At 40.4% G+C, this 16610-nt stretch overlaps 2 protein-coding genes across 2 annotated transcripts in view; both read right to left on the bottom strand.

Annotated features, from left to right (window-relative positions):
- ahr1b (aryl hydrocarbon receptor 1b) overlaps positions 1–3538 on the bottom strand; it is a 69988-nt gene extending 66450 nt beyond the window's left edge. The window contains exons 1-2 of the mRNA XM_036562062.1: positions 3259–3538; positions 105–292 (exon numbers count right to left, since the gene is read on the bottom strand). Of these exons, the coding sequence (XP_036417955.1) occupies positions 105–292; positions 3259–3299 (229 nt within the window). The 5' untranslated portion in view covers positions 3300–3538. The remainder of the gene's footprint in view (positions 1–104; positions 293–3258) is intronic.
- A 7154-nt stretch (positions 3539–10692) lies between these two features.
- Positions 10693–16610, bottom strand: part of ahr2 (aryl hydrocarbon receptor 2) — a 95817-nt gene continuing 89899 nt past the window's right edge. Inside the window, exons 9-11 of the mRNA XM_036562060.1 lie at positions 16313–16454; positions 14238–16156; positions 10693–12864 (exon numbers count right to left, since the gene is read on the bottom strand). Coding sequence (XP_036417953.1) covers positions 15103–16156; positions 16313–16454 — 1196 coding nt within the window. The 3' untranslated portion in view covers positions 10693–12864; positions 14238–15102. The remainder of the gene's footprint in view (positions 12865–14237; positions 16157–16312; positions 16455–16610) is intronic.

Genomic DNA, 16610 nt, shown 5'->3' with positions numbered 1-16610 from the left:
ATCATATCTGCGTTGCAATGGTCAGTATTGTGATAACAATTACCAAACGATGTACTGTGCAGCCTTTAAGCACCACATTCGTCTAAGCCTTCACTCTGACTGACCGGTGAAGAAGTTCTTGGCTCTCAGGTAGCTGACGCTGAGCCGCAGGATGGACAGTTTGTCCAGGCTGGAGGTCACCTCCTCGGGGAAGGGCAGCAGGCGGGCCAGTCGCTCCAGCTCTGAATTCAGGCGGTCCCTGTGGCGCTTGGAGGGGTTGGACTTCACCCCCTCAGTGGGAGGAGCCTTCACCCTGCACACATTTATATACAGGCTTACTGTAAATCAGTATTACACTCATACTACTACAGACTACTACACTCTCAAAACAGACGGTTCTTCAAGGGTTCTTTAGTAAAGACAATGGTTCTATACAGATCCATGAACATTCAAAGAACCATTTGCATGCTTGCATGATGAGATGGTTCTTCAGATTGATGGCGAATGTGTCTATATAGAACCAAAAAGGGTTCTTCTATTGTTACAATGTAAAGCTTGTACCAACAGAAGAACCTTTTAATAGAACAATAGCAGAACTCTTTTTGGGTGCTATATAGAACCATACACAACACATACTCCATCAATCTGAAGAACTATTTCATCATGCAAAGAACCGTTTAAGCACGCAAATAGTTCTACATAGAACTCGTATTTCTAAATAGAACCATTGCCTTTACTAAAGAACACTTAAAGAACCATCTTTTAAACAATCTATTAAACTCAATATCTCTCTCTCTCTATCTATACCAAAAAGGGTTCTTCTATTGTTAAGATGTCAAGCGTTTACCAATAGAAGAACACTTTTTTGGTGCTATATAGAACCATTCTGAAAAAGGTTCTATGCAACACATTCTCCATCAATTTGAAGAACCGCTTTACCATGCAAAGAACAATTCAAGCATGCAAATGAATCTATACAGAAAATGCTTCTATCTAGTGCCAAAAGGGGTTCTGCTACAATAGAAGAACCCTTTTTGGTGCCATATAGAACCATACACAAAACATTCTCCATCAGTTTGAAGAACCATTTTGCCGTACAAGCATGCAAATGGTTCTTTATGTTCATGTTTCTGCACAGAACCACTGTCTTTACTAAAGAACCTTTATAGAACCATCTTTTTAAAGAGTGTAGTACAAACTAATACGCATGCTTTAAAGGGCCCTTATCCCATATCATGGAAAACCCTATTTTCCTTTCTTTTCAAAATAAAAGTCTCTGATGTAACACATAAACATGTATCTACATGTATTGATGGATACAGTCCATATAAGGAAACTGATCTGCATAAACAGCTCTATTGTGTTTGTGATGTCACTAAATCCAACATATTTGCATGCATCTATTCAGCCAACTCAGCCCCTTCAGAAGTGTAGCCCCGCCCATTCATGCCCAAGTTAAAAGGAGCATTTCACTCCCTATAAAGCACAATACAGGGTAGCCAATAAGAAAAGGGCCCATTTGCATATATCAGCCTTAAAGGCACAGTAATAAGACAGCAGAGGAGGAAAAAAGGTAAATATGAATTATGACTGTTTTGCTACATAAACTCATACAAACTAAATGCAAATACAAATGTATCATATGGGCCCTTTAATGCACTCACTGTTCCAGCAGTACGGCTTTAATATAAAGACATATAACACAGATATAATAATATGATATTACACAACATATAACAGCTGAATAAACACAGATATACATAAATGAACATGAATAAACATGTGATAATAATACAGTGTAATAAAAGGCCTGAAACAGGCTTCATTAAAGAGAAAACAATAAACAATAAATACAATACTATAAACAATAAACACTTTATTGTTTGTTATTTTTTTCTTTATGTAAAGAATTTTTAGACCTGAGTTGCTTTAAACACTCATAATAATATCATATTAGATTTTATTAAATTATTATTTATTATTCATTTTATATCCTCCTAAAAAGCAGGGTTATCCGAGGGTTCTATTTAGAACCATGAGTTCTACACAAAGCCATTCCATGTTTACATGGTTCTCCGTATGGTGAAATGGTTCTTCAGATCGATGGAGAATGTCCGGTAAATAGTTCTAATGGTTCTGTACAGCAACAAAAGGGGTTCTGCTATTGTTACCATGTCAAGCCTGTAACAGCAGAAGAACCCTTTAACAGAACAACAGAAGAACCAGCACATTCTCTATCAGTCTGAAGACCCACTTCACCACGCAAAGAACCATTCAAGACGGCTACTGAATCTAAACAGAACTCAAGGTTCTAAATAGAACTGTTTCTTTTGTTAAAGAACCCTCAATCAAGAAACATCATGAAGCCGAAATCATTTAATCATGTAAATAGTTCTATACAGAACTCATGGCTCTAAATAGAACCATCCCCTTCACTGAAGAACCCTGGAGAACCATCTTTTTAAAAATTGTACTGAATTAAATTCTGCTCTAGTAAAAATGTCTCTGTATATGAAAACTATCATATTTGTACTTTTATTCTACGATGTTTTTGTAAAACAAACATAATTTTAAAATGTAGAAAATAGTAAAAATGTTATAATAAGAGTTTATATTATTATACTAGATAATAATAATAATAACTGATTGGTTATTTGCATTCTAATATTATTATTATTAATAATATGATTATTATTGTTGTTATTATTGTTATTGTTACGTATAATCATATTTTCATGAAACATCATAATGCTAAAATCAGCAAAACACACCTTTAAATAATAATAATAATAATAATAATAATAATAATAATAACAGACGCTGTGATAATAACGGTGTAATAACGGCGAATTAAATCCCGTAAATTATTTTTCGTTTCTATTTTACGTTTTATTTTTTATTCTTTGCTCATCGCGCGCTCTGCCATGCAGGATGAAATAAGGTGCGCATGCTGTGATGTTACATTTGAGCGCGTGCGATGTGAACCGAACTCACACAGCGGGTTAATGTAAATGTGTGGGAACGAGCGCGAGAGTGAACAAATAACTGGACAGCGCGCGACCCCACTGCAGCAAAATAACCCACCCACACACACACACATACGCGCGCGCACACACACACACACACACACACACACACTAAAAAACAAATTAACAAAAAATAAAATCCAACAACAACAACAACAACAATAATAATAATAATAATAATAATAATAATAATAATAATAACACATTTATAACAGACACATAACAGACATATAAACAGATGAATGTTACTCACGCTCTCTGCACGGGCTTCCTCCTCTTCCGTCCAGCGTACATTATTACTATTATTATTATTATTATTATTATTATTATAGAAAATCCAGGGTCCGCGCGCTCACTGTGTAACTCCCTCCATCTTTACTGCTCTCACACACACACGCGCGCGCGCAAAGTTTGCAGTCCGTGCTGAAGAGATCCACACACACTCAGGCGCGCGCACTCACACGCCCACACGCACGCGCCTACTCTCCTGCAGCTCCGCAAAACTCATCAGTGATCACGAGTACTCACAAATAATCACGAACAATCACAAATAATCACGAATAATCACAAATAAACAGCCCGAGTCCGCCGCATCGCTCCGAGCAAACACTCCGCGCGCACTCCAGCGTTGCCTCCTGCAGACCCGCGAGCTGAAATCTGATTAAAAGCTCTTAAATGTGCGCGCGCCCCCTTGAGAGTCACGAACATGACGAGAATAAATCAGAATATTCGACGATTAAAACAAAGTAAGGAGCGAATAATTCCACAGAAGAGCGGTTGTAATGCTGGCGCGTGCTCCTCTTCTCCGCTGCCGAGCTCCCGCGCGCTCCCCAGGACACACACACATACACACGCCCGAGCGCGCGCTCGCTCCCGTGCAGGCGAGAGCGCGCCCAACGCGTCACGGGCTCTCAAAGGCTTAACGCGCTGTATGAATAAACAGATAAACAAACAAATAAACAAATAAATAAACAAATAGATAAGGCGAAGCGGCCGCGCGCGCCCGGATACAGAGCGCAGGTCAGAGCTTCAGCAGCACGAGCGAGTTTTGGCCAATCAGAGAGCAGGCGCGGCGGTGACGTAGATGTTCAGTAAAGCAGGTGGGAGGACACAGGAGCCGCTCCACACTCTCACAAAGATGGGTCCTCAAGGGTTCTTTAGTACAGAGAAAGGTTCTATATAGAACCAGTTGCATGCTCGAAGGGTTCTTTGCATGGTGAAATGGTTCTTCAGACTGGTGGAGAATGTGCTGTCTGGTTCTGTATATAACCGTTTTAAAAATGGTTCCATGTGGCGCCAACAAAGGTTACAAGCTTGACATCTTAACAGTAGCAGAACCTTTTTTGGTACATTTTAGAACCAGATACAGCACATTCTCCATCAACATGAAGAACCATTTCCATGCAGAGAACCATTTAAGCATGCAACTGGTTCTATATAGAACTCATGCTTCTATATAGAACCCTTCTCTTTACTACAGAACCCTTAAAGAACCAACTTTGTAAGAGTGCAGTATTTTATATTTAATATTTATATTTCTTAAATAAGGACTCTTAATTTGAAGAGAAGAGGATAAACACTGGAGAGTGGAGCTGATTGTGAATTAGTGTAACCTGTAAGTGTCTGCTGTGTGAGTGTGTGTGTGTGAGTGTGTGTGTGTGTGTGAGAGTGTGTGTGTGTGTGTGTGTGTGTTTGTGTGTGTGTGTGTGTGTGTGTGAGTGTGTGTGTGTGAGTGTGTGTGTGTGTGAGTGTGTGTGTGAGTGTGTGTGAGTGTGTGTGTGTGTGAGTGTGTGTGTGTGTGTGTGTGAGTGTGTGTGTGTGTGTGTGAGTGTGTGTGAGTGAGTGTGTGTGTGAGTGTGTGTGTGTGTGTGTGTGAGTGTGTGTGAGTGTGTGAGTGTGTGTGTGTGTGAGTGTGTGTGTGTGTGTGAGTGTGTGTGTGTGTGTTACTGAGACTCAGCTGACTCTGTACTCAATAACACTCACAGAATTAATAAATAAAGATTAGAATACAGCAGAAAGGAAACACGATTATAATTATTTTAGTAGTAATACAGTAATATTACATATAAATATAATAATATAGTAGTATAATGACAGAATCAAAATCCCCACAATTCTAGCAACAAATGTACAGTATTTTTATTTATATTACATATATTTATTCGTACAGATAACAGTACTTACTGATATAATTAAATGATTAGATTATTATTAGTTATTAGTAATTAATAGTAATTATTATTAGTAATAGTATTTATCATTACCACAGCTTTACTTGTTAGTCAATAGAAACTCTTTAAAGTAACTAGAGTAGTATATATATATATATATATATATATTAGTTAAAATGTATAATTAAAATATATTTACTATATTACATATTTATTACGTTTAATATATAACATAAAACATATACATATAAAAGTTATATATAATAATATATGTATACATATATATCTACACGTATATAAGAATAAAGATAATAATAATAATGATAATAATAACAATATTTAATTAAATTAGTAAATTATTAGTAGTACTAGAAATATTTGTTTGTATGTAATAGTAACAGTAACAATTATTGTTATAATCAATATTATATATAATAAAATACAATACGTATAATACAAATATAATATCTGCTATATTGAATATATTTGTTATTATGTATTATTTGTTTATAAATATATTTGCATATATATAATAAAGATGATGATAATAATAATAATAATTAATTAAATTAGTAAATCAATTCATATATTTATATTTAATAGAAACTGAAATCTTCTATTATAGTATACGTTATTGTGTTTTAGATTTTTATAAGTAAATAATAATAATAATAATAATAATAGGAGTATTTATTTATATTTATTTTTGTATAGTAATAACAGTACAATTTTGTTATAATTAACTGTAAATTATTAAACTTGTACTTTATTATTATTATTGTTATTATTATTATTATTATTATCATAGCTCTGCTTGTTAAGTTACAGCATATCTGGTAGTTTAAAGAAAACAGGGAGCCTGCTGACCCCTCCTGACCCCGAGTGGTGGGCTCTAACACTGCCCCCTGTACAGAGCTGTGATTCAGCCTGCAGGACGTCCCGCTCTGATCCGCAGCTGCAGTGATGACCTGTCCCCCCTCAGACTGAGCGCGTACTCTAGCGCCCTCTACTGGATAATAATAACACGTTCACGCAGCGCTGGAGTCGTAATAACTCTTTAATAAAGTAAAGAGGTGAATATTGATAGACACGGCAAACACAGAAACGTCTGCTAATACAAAACAGAGCAGAAAGAGGAGCTGCAGTAAAATCAGCGCGAGGCCAAACAACACGCGCTTACACGTTTCACGAGCTGTGCAGGACATTTACAACATCATATAGACTGCATTCATGAGCACAAAAACAACATACAAATAAAAATAAAAATAAAAATAAAGGCTGCGTGGAGCGACGACGACAACAAGAATACATACAATAATAATAATAATAACAATAATAATAATAATAATAATAACAATAAAGTGAATTATACAATGATACTGCATTTAAAAGAAGGCAGGTGGACATCAGCAGAGAGCTGGACACATAAAAGCAGGACAGTGTAAAACAACCGTCCCTCTGTTTCTACAGCAAACAGAGATCTGAGCAGAGTTACTGACCGACACAGAGCAGGGCTTTGGCACTGAGGGGGGGGTGGGATGGGAGAGAGGAGAGAGACGGAGAGAGAAAGACAGAGAGAGAAGGAGAGAGAGAGAAAGAAAAAGGGAGAGAGAGGAGAGAAAGAGAGAGGGGGTAGAGAGAAAGAGGGAGAGAGGAGAGAGAGAGAAAGAAAAAGGGAGAGAGAGAAGAGAAAGGAGAGAACGAGAGAGGGGTAGAGAGAGAGAGGGAGAGAGGAGAGAGAGAGAGAAAGAAAAAGGGAGAGAGAGAAGAGAGAGGGGTAGAGAGAGAGAGAAGAGGGGAGAAAGAGAGAGAAAAAGAAGGAGAGAGAGAGAGAGAGAAAGAGGGCCAGAGAGAGAAGATAAGGAAGGAGAGAAAGCGGTAAAAAGAAAGAAGGAAAGACAGAAAGAAAGAAAGAAAGAAAGAAAGACAGGACAGAAAGACAGAAAAGAAGAGAAAAGGCAGACAAATATAGAGTAAAAAAAGAAAAAGGGGGAAAGACAGAGAATGAGAGAGAGAGGGGGTAAAAGGGGTAATTGGTCGACCAATTCAATTTGGTTCAATTTGATTCTGGTTCTTTAGGAAACGATTCAATGAATCATAAAATCTCAGTTTTCACCCCGATTTGATTCAATATGATTCTTTTGATTCAGTATGATTCTTTTGATTTGATTCAGTGCTTTTTTTAATACACTGATTACAGAAACTGTGACTGCAGGACGTATTTACACAAAACACTGAGCCTTTGTAAAAATAGCTTTACTTTAAAAACGTCCAGAGAGTTTTATCGACCGAATAACTCAGACTTTATCACGACTGATTCAAATTCAAACATTCAGGAATCAACACAGTCCGATCAGATCAGTGCTGCGGACGCTCTGGACACTTCCTCTAACCCAAAACACGCAAAAGAGTCACTCGTCCATCACGGCTGGACGCCCTCTAAAGGCCAAACCAAAACCCCATCTCACCTGTCAATCATCTCTCATAGCTGTCAGTCATCTCCACCTGTCAATCATTTACAGACCTGCTCTTGAAAATCAGGCATTTACTTTAATATCAAAAATATATCGTTACGATATTTAAATGCTTGTGTTTACAGATCGTCAGGCCCCATACAAAAGAGCGAAGTATCGGAAAAATATCGGAACATATTCTCTCATAATCTATGGAATATACTGACTACATACAGTTGTGTGCAAAAGTTCGAGCCCCCTCGGTCAAACCCAGCTGATGCGTCTTCTCTGGGGAGCCAACTTAGGGCATTTTAGTGCATCGGAAACAAAAATAAACGTAAAATAAATAGCAAAAAAAAAACATTTGCACAGGCCTCGTGTTTTCATGCGTTCATCTCACTCAGCGAATGAACAGTAACCTGTGCATAAAAATGTGCCCCCTGCAGAGGACGCTACAGAGTGAAAAAAATCGGACTGACCGGGGGTGCCAAAACTTTTGCACACGGCTGTAAAGCGATGAATTTCTCTCTCTTTTTTGTTTCGTAGGGGCAGCGGACCGCACTGTCCACATTAAGGGCTATTTAGATGCCCTAACCCCCCCATTTTAGCATTCAACGTGAAGATTACGAAATTTTTTTTAGGCACTTAGACAACGTACGAGAAAGTGCGCTCCTCCTCTAAAACCCTTGAACTGTACGGCTCTGAACACTCGGTGTCCCCTCCTTCGGCCACGCCACGGAAAAAAAACAAAAACACATCGTGCTCACTATAGCTGCCACGTTTACGACCCCACCTTTACTGCCCAACACAATCAGTGAACCTGGAGAGAGAGAGAGACAGAGAGAGAGACAGAGAGAGAGAGAGATAGAGTGTTCTGGTTGTAGAGCTGTGTTTATTTGCCCCCCGTTTAGACCCCCATTCAGAAGTGTGTGAAGCACCAGAGCCCAACTGATACAAAAAATTCATCACCGATACCGATTTTAGAGTTAAAGATTCAATAGTTTCACAATTTCGGTTTCATTCTCCAAAATAATGTTGAAAAAAGCTTAAATACGACATGTTTTCTGGACATTTTAGTACTTGATTACTTTATAATTTTGAAAAAAAAAAACAAACATAAAATGTGTGCCGTAACTTTTGCACAGGGCACACTTAACACAAATCAGCAATCGTGCATATTTTGACTTCAACACGTTATCTGATGGGTACCATAACTTACAAACGCATTATTGATGCTTTATCGGCTGAATTTTCACCAAAACTGATAAACCTGTGACTTCAGTATTGGCCGGTCTAAAACATCGGCAAAAAATGTATCGGTCAGGCCCTGGACAATGATTATTATTTTGACATCAGTGAAATTATGAAGAAATGTAATAATTTAGCACTACTAGGCCAAAATTTCGAGAAAATATGTCATTATTATGACATAAGTCAGAATATTGAAAAAACTCATTTTTTTTTTAGATAAGTGAAGATTTTGAAAAATTATCTTTATTTTCACAAAAGTCAAATTGCTGAGAAAACTAAGTACTAAGTATTTCTTTTCGAGAAAATAAGTCATTATTTTCAGATACCAAGTCAAATTTTTGAGAAATGTCAGAATTTAGCAATGCTAGGCCAAAATTGTGAGAAAGTCATTATTTTGAGATATTAAGTCAAATGTTTGAGAAAATGATTCATTGTTTTTAGATAGTATTAACAATTCGAGAAACTGTTATTTTCAAATTGACAAACGTAAGAATTTAGCACTACTTCGTAAAAATTTAGAGAAAATAAGTCATTATTCGGAGGTTCTAAGGCAAATATTTCTGGAAACAGAAGGAGAGACAAAGTCGGGAATGAGCTTCCACACCAGAGACATCTAATTTGGAAATTTTGCCACTAGACTAGCGTTGCAGGAATATTGCTAGAAGGTCTGATCTCAGCAGCTCTGCAGTGAGATCTGATCACATCTCTCTCTTAAAGAAGCATGAACGTGAAGTGAATACGGGTTCTTAAAACCACAGGCAGACAATCTTAAACACCCGATCATATTAAATCTGTTAAAAATGACGCAATAAAGCTGAGCCGAGGCTCCGATCTTCAGACCGAACTACGAAAACATTCAGGAGTGAAAAAGGAAAAAAAAGCTGTTTAATATCAAATCTGCAATCAGTCATATTTCCTTAATATTGAGGTACGAAAATGTTTATAGACGTTAAATTTGGTACATTTACACGTTCATAATGCTATACGATCATATTAAGAATATATATGTGTGTATATAATCGTATTAAAAGGCTAAAGTGTCAGAGAGAATAAGGCACATTGGAAAAAGGCTCATAGATCATATTAACGATGGTCTGCTAACTTGCTGGAGTCGCTCTTCTGAAGGGACGGGAACCAGAAATCCGCTTTCACAAACGTGGGTCAGGAGATCAGCAGAGGAATAAACAGCAAACAAACAGCAAACAAAGCGACGGCTGGTTTGCGGCCCGGTGTCCGTTCACACCGGACACACGGGCTCTGCTACGGCAGGACAGAAGACGCTAGCTAGCATTCGTTATCAACAGAAGTGCTGGACAAGACGGACAGCAGAGCAGTTATCAGCACAAGCAGACACAAAAATGGCTCAATGATGTTTCAACAATCTCCATTAAATGCGTACAAAAATATAAAAGCGTATTTAGAACATAAACAAAAGCAGAAGAATATACGATGTCCTTTATCATGATATTCTGGTTATCATATGGTGGTAATACATTACTGTTTCAGACAGTGGGGAGCAGGCAGATAAAAACAAACTCCTGGGTCACGTGTTCACGGTTTCCTTTACTGCAATAAAATCGTCCATACAAGGTCCATCAAAAGTCCAGTTCAGGTTAGAAACACGTGACCCCTGGGTGTCCCGTTGGCAGGGTGCTGGGTATAGTGTCAAAGTCCTGGACTTGAGTGATTGGCTGTTGGGTTTTTGTGTGTCCAGCTGGGTCATCTGGTTTTTGTTTGTCTGATTGGGCCAGTGTGATGGGCTGTCTGGGTTTTTGTTTGTCTGATTGGGCCAGTGTGATGGGCTGTTGGGTTTTTGTCTGATTGGGCCAGTGTGATGGGCTGTTGGGTTTTTGTTTGTCTGATTGGGCCAGTGTGATGGGCTGTTGGGTTTTTGTTTGTCTGATTGGGCCAGTGTGATGGGCTGTTGGGTTTTTGTTTGTCTGATTGGGCCAGTGTGGTTGGCTGCTGGGTTTTGTTTGTCTGATTGGGCCAGTGTGATGGGCTGCTGGGTTTTTGTTTGTCTGATTGGGCCAGTGTGATGGGCTGTTGGGTTTTTGTTTGTCTGATTGGGCCAGTGTGATTGGGCTGTTGGGTTTTTGTTTGTCTGATTGGGCCAGTGTGATGGGCTGCTGGGTTTTTGTTTGTCTGATTGGGCCAGTGTGATGGGCTGCTGGGTTTTTGTTTGTCTGATTGGGCCAGTGTGATGGGCTGTTGGGTTTTCGTCTGATTGGGCCAGTGTGATGGGCTGTTGGGTTTTTGTTTGTTTGATTGGGCCAGTGTGGTTGGCTGTTGGGTTTTTGTTTGTCTGATTAGGCCAGGGTGATTGGCTGTTGGGTTTTTGTTTGTCTGATTGGGCCAGTGTGATGGGCTGCTGGGTTTTTGTTTGTCTGATTGGGCCAGTGTGATGGGCTGCTGGGTTTTTGTTTGTCTGATTGGGCCAGTGTGATGGGCTGTTGGGGTTTTGTTTGTCTGATTGGGCCAGTGTGATGGGCTGTTGGGTTTTTGTTTGTCTGATTGGGCCAGTGTGGTTGGCTGTTGGGTTTTTGTTTGTCTGATTAGGCCAGGGTGATTAGCTGTTGGGTTTTTGTTTGTCTGATTGGGCCAGTGTGATTGGCTGTTGAGTTTCTGCATGTCAGACTGGGCTCGTGTGATTGGTCATTGAGTTTCTGCATGTCAGACTGGGCTTGTGTGATTGGTCATTGAGTTTGTGCATGTCAGACTGGGCTCACCTGATTGACCGTTGGGGTTTTGCATGTCAGACTGAGCTCATGTGATTGGCTGTTGGGGTTGTGCATGTCCAATTGGGCCCACAAGACTGGCTGTAGGGTTTCTGTATGTCAAATTAAGCCTGTGCGATTGGCCGTTGGGTTCAGATGAGGGGGGGGGGTTCCTCCGCTCGCCTTAAAAATCCAAAAGACGAAGAGCTTCAAGGGAATTCTGCTTCAACCGGGCTGTCGGTCAAGCAGCGGTAGCTGTAACTGTCCAGCTGCCCCTCCACATCCGGATCAGGGTCAAGGTAAACGCGGTACTTTGTGTTGCTGTATATACACACTGAGATAAATGATAGTATGCCAAGCATAACTGCATATGACTTATTCAGAGATATGATATACTGCTGTCGCTGGATGACTGGTACTTTTTTTTTTCTATTTTTTAACAGGTGTGTATTTCACCATCCTAAGTGCATAGAGAGCGAAGTAAAAGGGAGCACATGAGGGCTTCTCGACTACAGTGACAGCCTTTTCCCTTTTTGAGTATTAAGCTTTCTAAATAAATAGAAAACAAAAACAAAAACAAAACAAAAAAAAATTAACAAGAGTGTGCGTCTTAAATGGCTTTCCCCAGAATCTTATCCCCGCAATGAAAAGGTCCTACCTTTTCTACTGCATACTTCATAACTGAGGTCTGGGTGGCCCCTCCTCTACCACACCACACACACACACACACACACACACATACATACACACACACTCTCACACACACACTCTGCCCGCATTCTCCACCACTCCACGCCTCTCTCGCCTTTCGTCGAAACGACTATAAACAATGAAACTAAATAAACCAGAGAAGGAAATGCATGAAAAATTATGAAAATAAATATGTTCTCATGGGTACTTCTTTTTCTCCTCTGGTCAGGGAGTGACCGAATGACCGAATGAACAGGTGAAGGAGTGAGTGTGTTTAAGCAGACAGGCGGGGTTCCACTGGTAGCCTGTTCTCAGAGCGCTACCGTTCCGATCTCTCGTCCTTTTTCAGCTGCAACAGAACGAAACAATATACGAAAGAGTCTGAACATTTACGGCGTCTCCTTTTTCTCCGTTTAGAGAAAAGTGCTGCTTTTGAAAGTCTGTAGGCACATCAGTGGCTGCAAATGGACGGGCTGTTTTCCTTTTTTCCCTAAAAATTGCTGTTTTGGTTGTTGCCGGAAAAACACGAGGTTCCGAGATGAAACGTTCCGTTGTCCTTGATTGGATGGTTGGTGATCTGTAGAAAAAAAGAAAGACCATTAAAATGCCGCTTGAAACACGCTGTAGTGGTAAATACTGAGCCAGTCAAAGATTCGAACATAATTACCCGAAAACAATTTATCTGAAACATTTCATCAAACCATAGTTTTATCATTCATATTTCAACCGAATCACAAATTAACATTTTTATTCAAACAACAACCTCAAAGAAAACTTATTATTCCAACCATAACTTTTACCTTTTATTCTATCAGAACTGTAATTTTAACTAATTTCAACCACAACTATGATTATTTTGTTTGTGAAATAAATTTTGCTAATTTACAAGAGCTTTATTTATTTTCTTCAAACCATAATTTTGCATTATTTTGTCAGAACAGTAACTTTTCTTTTCTATCAGACTGTAAATGCAACTTTCCAAATATATATTTTACACTATTATAAACCAAAGCTAAACTATTTTTTTAACTATTTTAAATTAACTAAGCTATTTTTTTCAGAACCATAACTTTTTTATTTTATCCACACCACAGCTTTAACTAGTTTGACTAGCTTGATTTATCTGAGCCATAACTTTGATCATTTTTCAACACATTTTATTTACCTCAGAGTGATTCAGGGTGGTTTGGTGTGAAATGTCAAATGACGTGTTTATTTTCTGCTTGAAAATAAGTTAAGACGTCCTCAACAGAGAACTTGAGAATACGACCTTTTTTCTGCAGATTTTAGTGTAGATTTGTTATTATTTGCTGAGTTTAACATAGGAAAAAAATAAAACTATAAAAATATGAAATGTATCCTTACATTTTGCACAGGCCTCATTTCAGGCAAATAAACAGTACCTATGGGTTTTAATGTGCAGTGTGTTCTCTGCAGAGGAGGTGTAACTAGATTATACTTAGAAAACCAACAAAACAAGGAACTTGACCAGGGGTGCCCAAACTTTTGCATAGGACTATATGGTCATTTTATTTACTATCCAAAACCACCAGTGAACCTACACGTGTCTTCTGAGTTCTAGATGGAATGTCGATGATGGTAAAATCTGAAACAAATGTTTTTTGGGGATTATTTTTGCCTCATGACGCCCTACATGTATCCCTCCACCACGAATGGATTTTAAGGCCAAAATCTTCTCTAAACTATCATAAAACAGTGTCTCAGTCATCAGGCAGTGAATTCATAACCATTTCATGTAGTAACTTTCTGTGAGGGAGCTTTTAGAGGTGGACGTCTGGTTCCTATCACTACCACTGTGAACAGTTCTGACTCCAGAACGGAGCGTTTCACACCAAACCACTCTGAACGACTCTGTTTACATCTCAACCATTTAATCATGCAGAAATTCTAAAAAGTCGGTGGAATCGCCTGTTGAACCTTGCGTGTTACCTGTGTCTGTCCATTGCAGGTAAGGTACTGCTGCTGTGGGAGCATGCCCTCCTGCCTCAGTGGGAGGTGGCAGGGGATGGTGTTGATGTTGTTTCCCTCTGGTATGGTCATGCTGTTCAGGACATTGTCTCCCAGTCCACTCTGGTAGAAGCATGACCCCTGTGGTGATGTCTGGGTAATGAAGCCTTTCGTCTTCTGGTGAGATGAAATCAAGGCTTCTTGCGCGACTGGATCGTAGCATAGGCCGTTCATGGGGGCCTGTGGTGGCCTCTCAAACATGCAGCTGCTGGCTGGTGCAGGGACAGAATTGGCCATCATATCCGCCTGCTGGCCAAACACTGCATTAGCAGAAGGCTGCATCAGCTCCCCCTGCTGGTTGTAGACACTATTAGCAGCTGTCTGCATTAACTCTCCTTGCTGGTTGAAGAGGCTGTTAGCAGGCGTTTGGATCAGCTCCGCCTGCTGGACATACAATGAACTTGCAGAAGGCTGCATGAGCTCCCCCTGCTGGCTGTACACTGTATTGGCAGAAGGTTGAGGATAGGAGCCAGAGCCAAAGTTAGACTGCATCATTAATCTAGCGAGTGGATCTTCCTCGACATTTTTCGGCTGTCCGCAGAGAACCTGGTGACGACCACTGGGGACATTTGGGATATTGGGGACATTCACAATGTTGGGAATGTTTGGGATGTTTGGCAGCCTTGACTGAACAGACGGGTGGGACGGCTGCCATGTCGGGAGTCTTTGATTGGTCTGATTTGCTATGTTCTGAGTGTTGATAGAAAACTGTCCTTGGAGGCCAGTGCTGGGGGAGGGATTCAATGGGACATCTTGTGGAAGTGAAATATTTTGGCTGTGAGTCTCGCTACTGGGGACCCACTGATTGCTCTGCCTGATTGGCTGGTTCAGCTGGTTGTGGAAGCTCACCGGCTGGGATTGGTTCTGAAGGGTTCGGCAGTGCCACATTGTTTGGATACACCACGCTTCCTGCTTGCATCGATGACTGAGACCCCAGTCCCTGGTCAATTTGTGGCACAAGCCTTGCCTGGTTCTGCTGCCCGGCAAGTGGAGAGTCGAATCCCATCAGATTATTGAAGCTGGGTATCTTCTGTCCTGCCATTTCAGAGATGCCAAACAAGTCTGCAAATGCATCCTGCTGCGCAAGAGGGATCTCCGGACTCACGTGTGTGAGCTTCATCATTCCCCTGCCTGGGCTTCCTGTATCTTGAACACCATCTTGAACACTCAAAAAGTCAGCAAGCTCCTGGCCACCTTGGCCCTCAATCTCTCCTTCCAGCTGCAGCTCGGAGAGGCACTCAGGCAACCTTTTGGAAAGTCCGGGGCTGGTTTCCTTGAACAGCATGTCCTCCACGTATGAGAAGATATCATTGGCCATGATGTCATTGAGCTCAATGGGTGTCTCTGCCTCATTGTTCAAGTTGCTCATCCGCAAGAGGGCATTTTCCCACTCCTTTAACTCCTCCTGGTCCACATTAAACTCTTCTATGGTTCCACACAAGCTGCTGTCTGTAATGATCTGCTGCAGGCTGACCATCATGTCCTGAACCTTCGCTTCTTCTTTGATCCCAGCAGCACCTTCTGCTGTTTCACTGCTAATGGCAGGTTGCCAGGTATTCCGGGGTATGTTGAGCAAGGCGTGGCTGTCCCTGAAGGCCTTCTCCAGGCAGAACTGGGAGTTGGGGTCATTGTTGGCCTGGTAGATGGATTGGTCCTGCTTTAGCCTAGAGCTCAGCAAGGAACTCGGGGCCATCACAGGAAGCTTCCCGCCTTTGCCTTGGTTGGGCATGTCGCCCATATCCAGAGAAGGACCTGTTTCGTAGAGGACGGCCTCCCCGGTTGCAAAGCCGAAGGGCAACTGCAACTTCCTCTGGCGAAGATGTTCCTCACCTTCCTCGTTACTGATACAGAGAAAAACAGAGAGTGACTGATTAAGTGACTCATGTTCGCTGCCTCAAAAGATTTTAATCACTGTTCAAAAAGTTTTAGTTCACCAGAGATCAGCCCTATTTTCTGCAAAAGATCCCTCTGGATAAAAGTGAGTTTGAAAGCCTCACCTTAGAGCTCTCTGCCGCGCCACAATGAAGTCTGGCCGTCCGCCCTTGTAGACTAGTCTGGCGTTAGCCTGCACCCAAATCCAAGCTCCTGACTTGGACAGGAGCCGGAAAATTGTGAATCCACTTTCACCAGTCTTGATCACTGAGAGAAAGAGAGATACCGAGCGAGAGAAAGAGTTCAGTATCAATGTCAACTCAAAGATCGAAACTTGCTTAAAGCTAATTGTCATGCTAGTTTTACTGCTTTACCCACCTTTTAAAGTACCCAACCCCTTAAACTGAAATGATATGAATTATT

The sequence above is a fragment of the Colossoma macropomum genome, unplaced genomic scaffold (genome assembly GCF_904425465.1).
Source record: "Colossoma macropomum unplaced genomic scaffold, Colossoma_macropomum, whole genome shotgun sequence".
Lineage (NCBI taxonomy): Eukaryota > Metazoa > Chordata > Actinopteri > Characiformes > Serrasalmidae > Colossoma > Colossoma macropomum.
The sequence above is the reverse complement of the archived record's forward strand: the minus strand, read 5'-3'. Positions and strand labels throughout refer to the sequence as shown.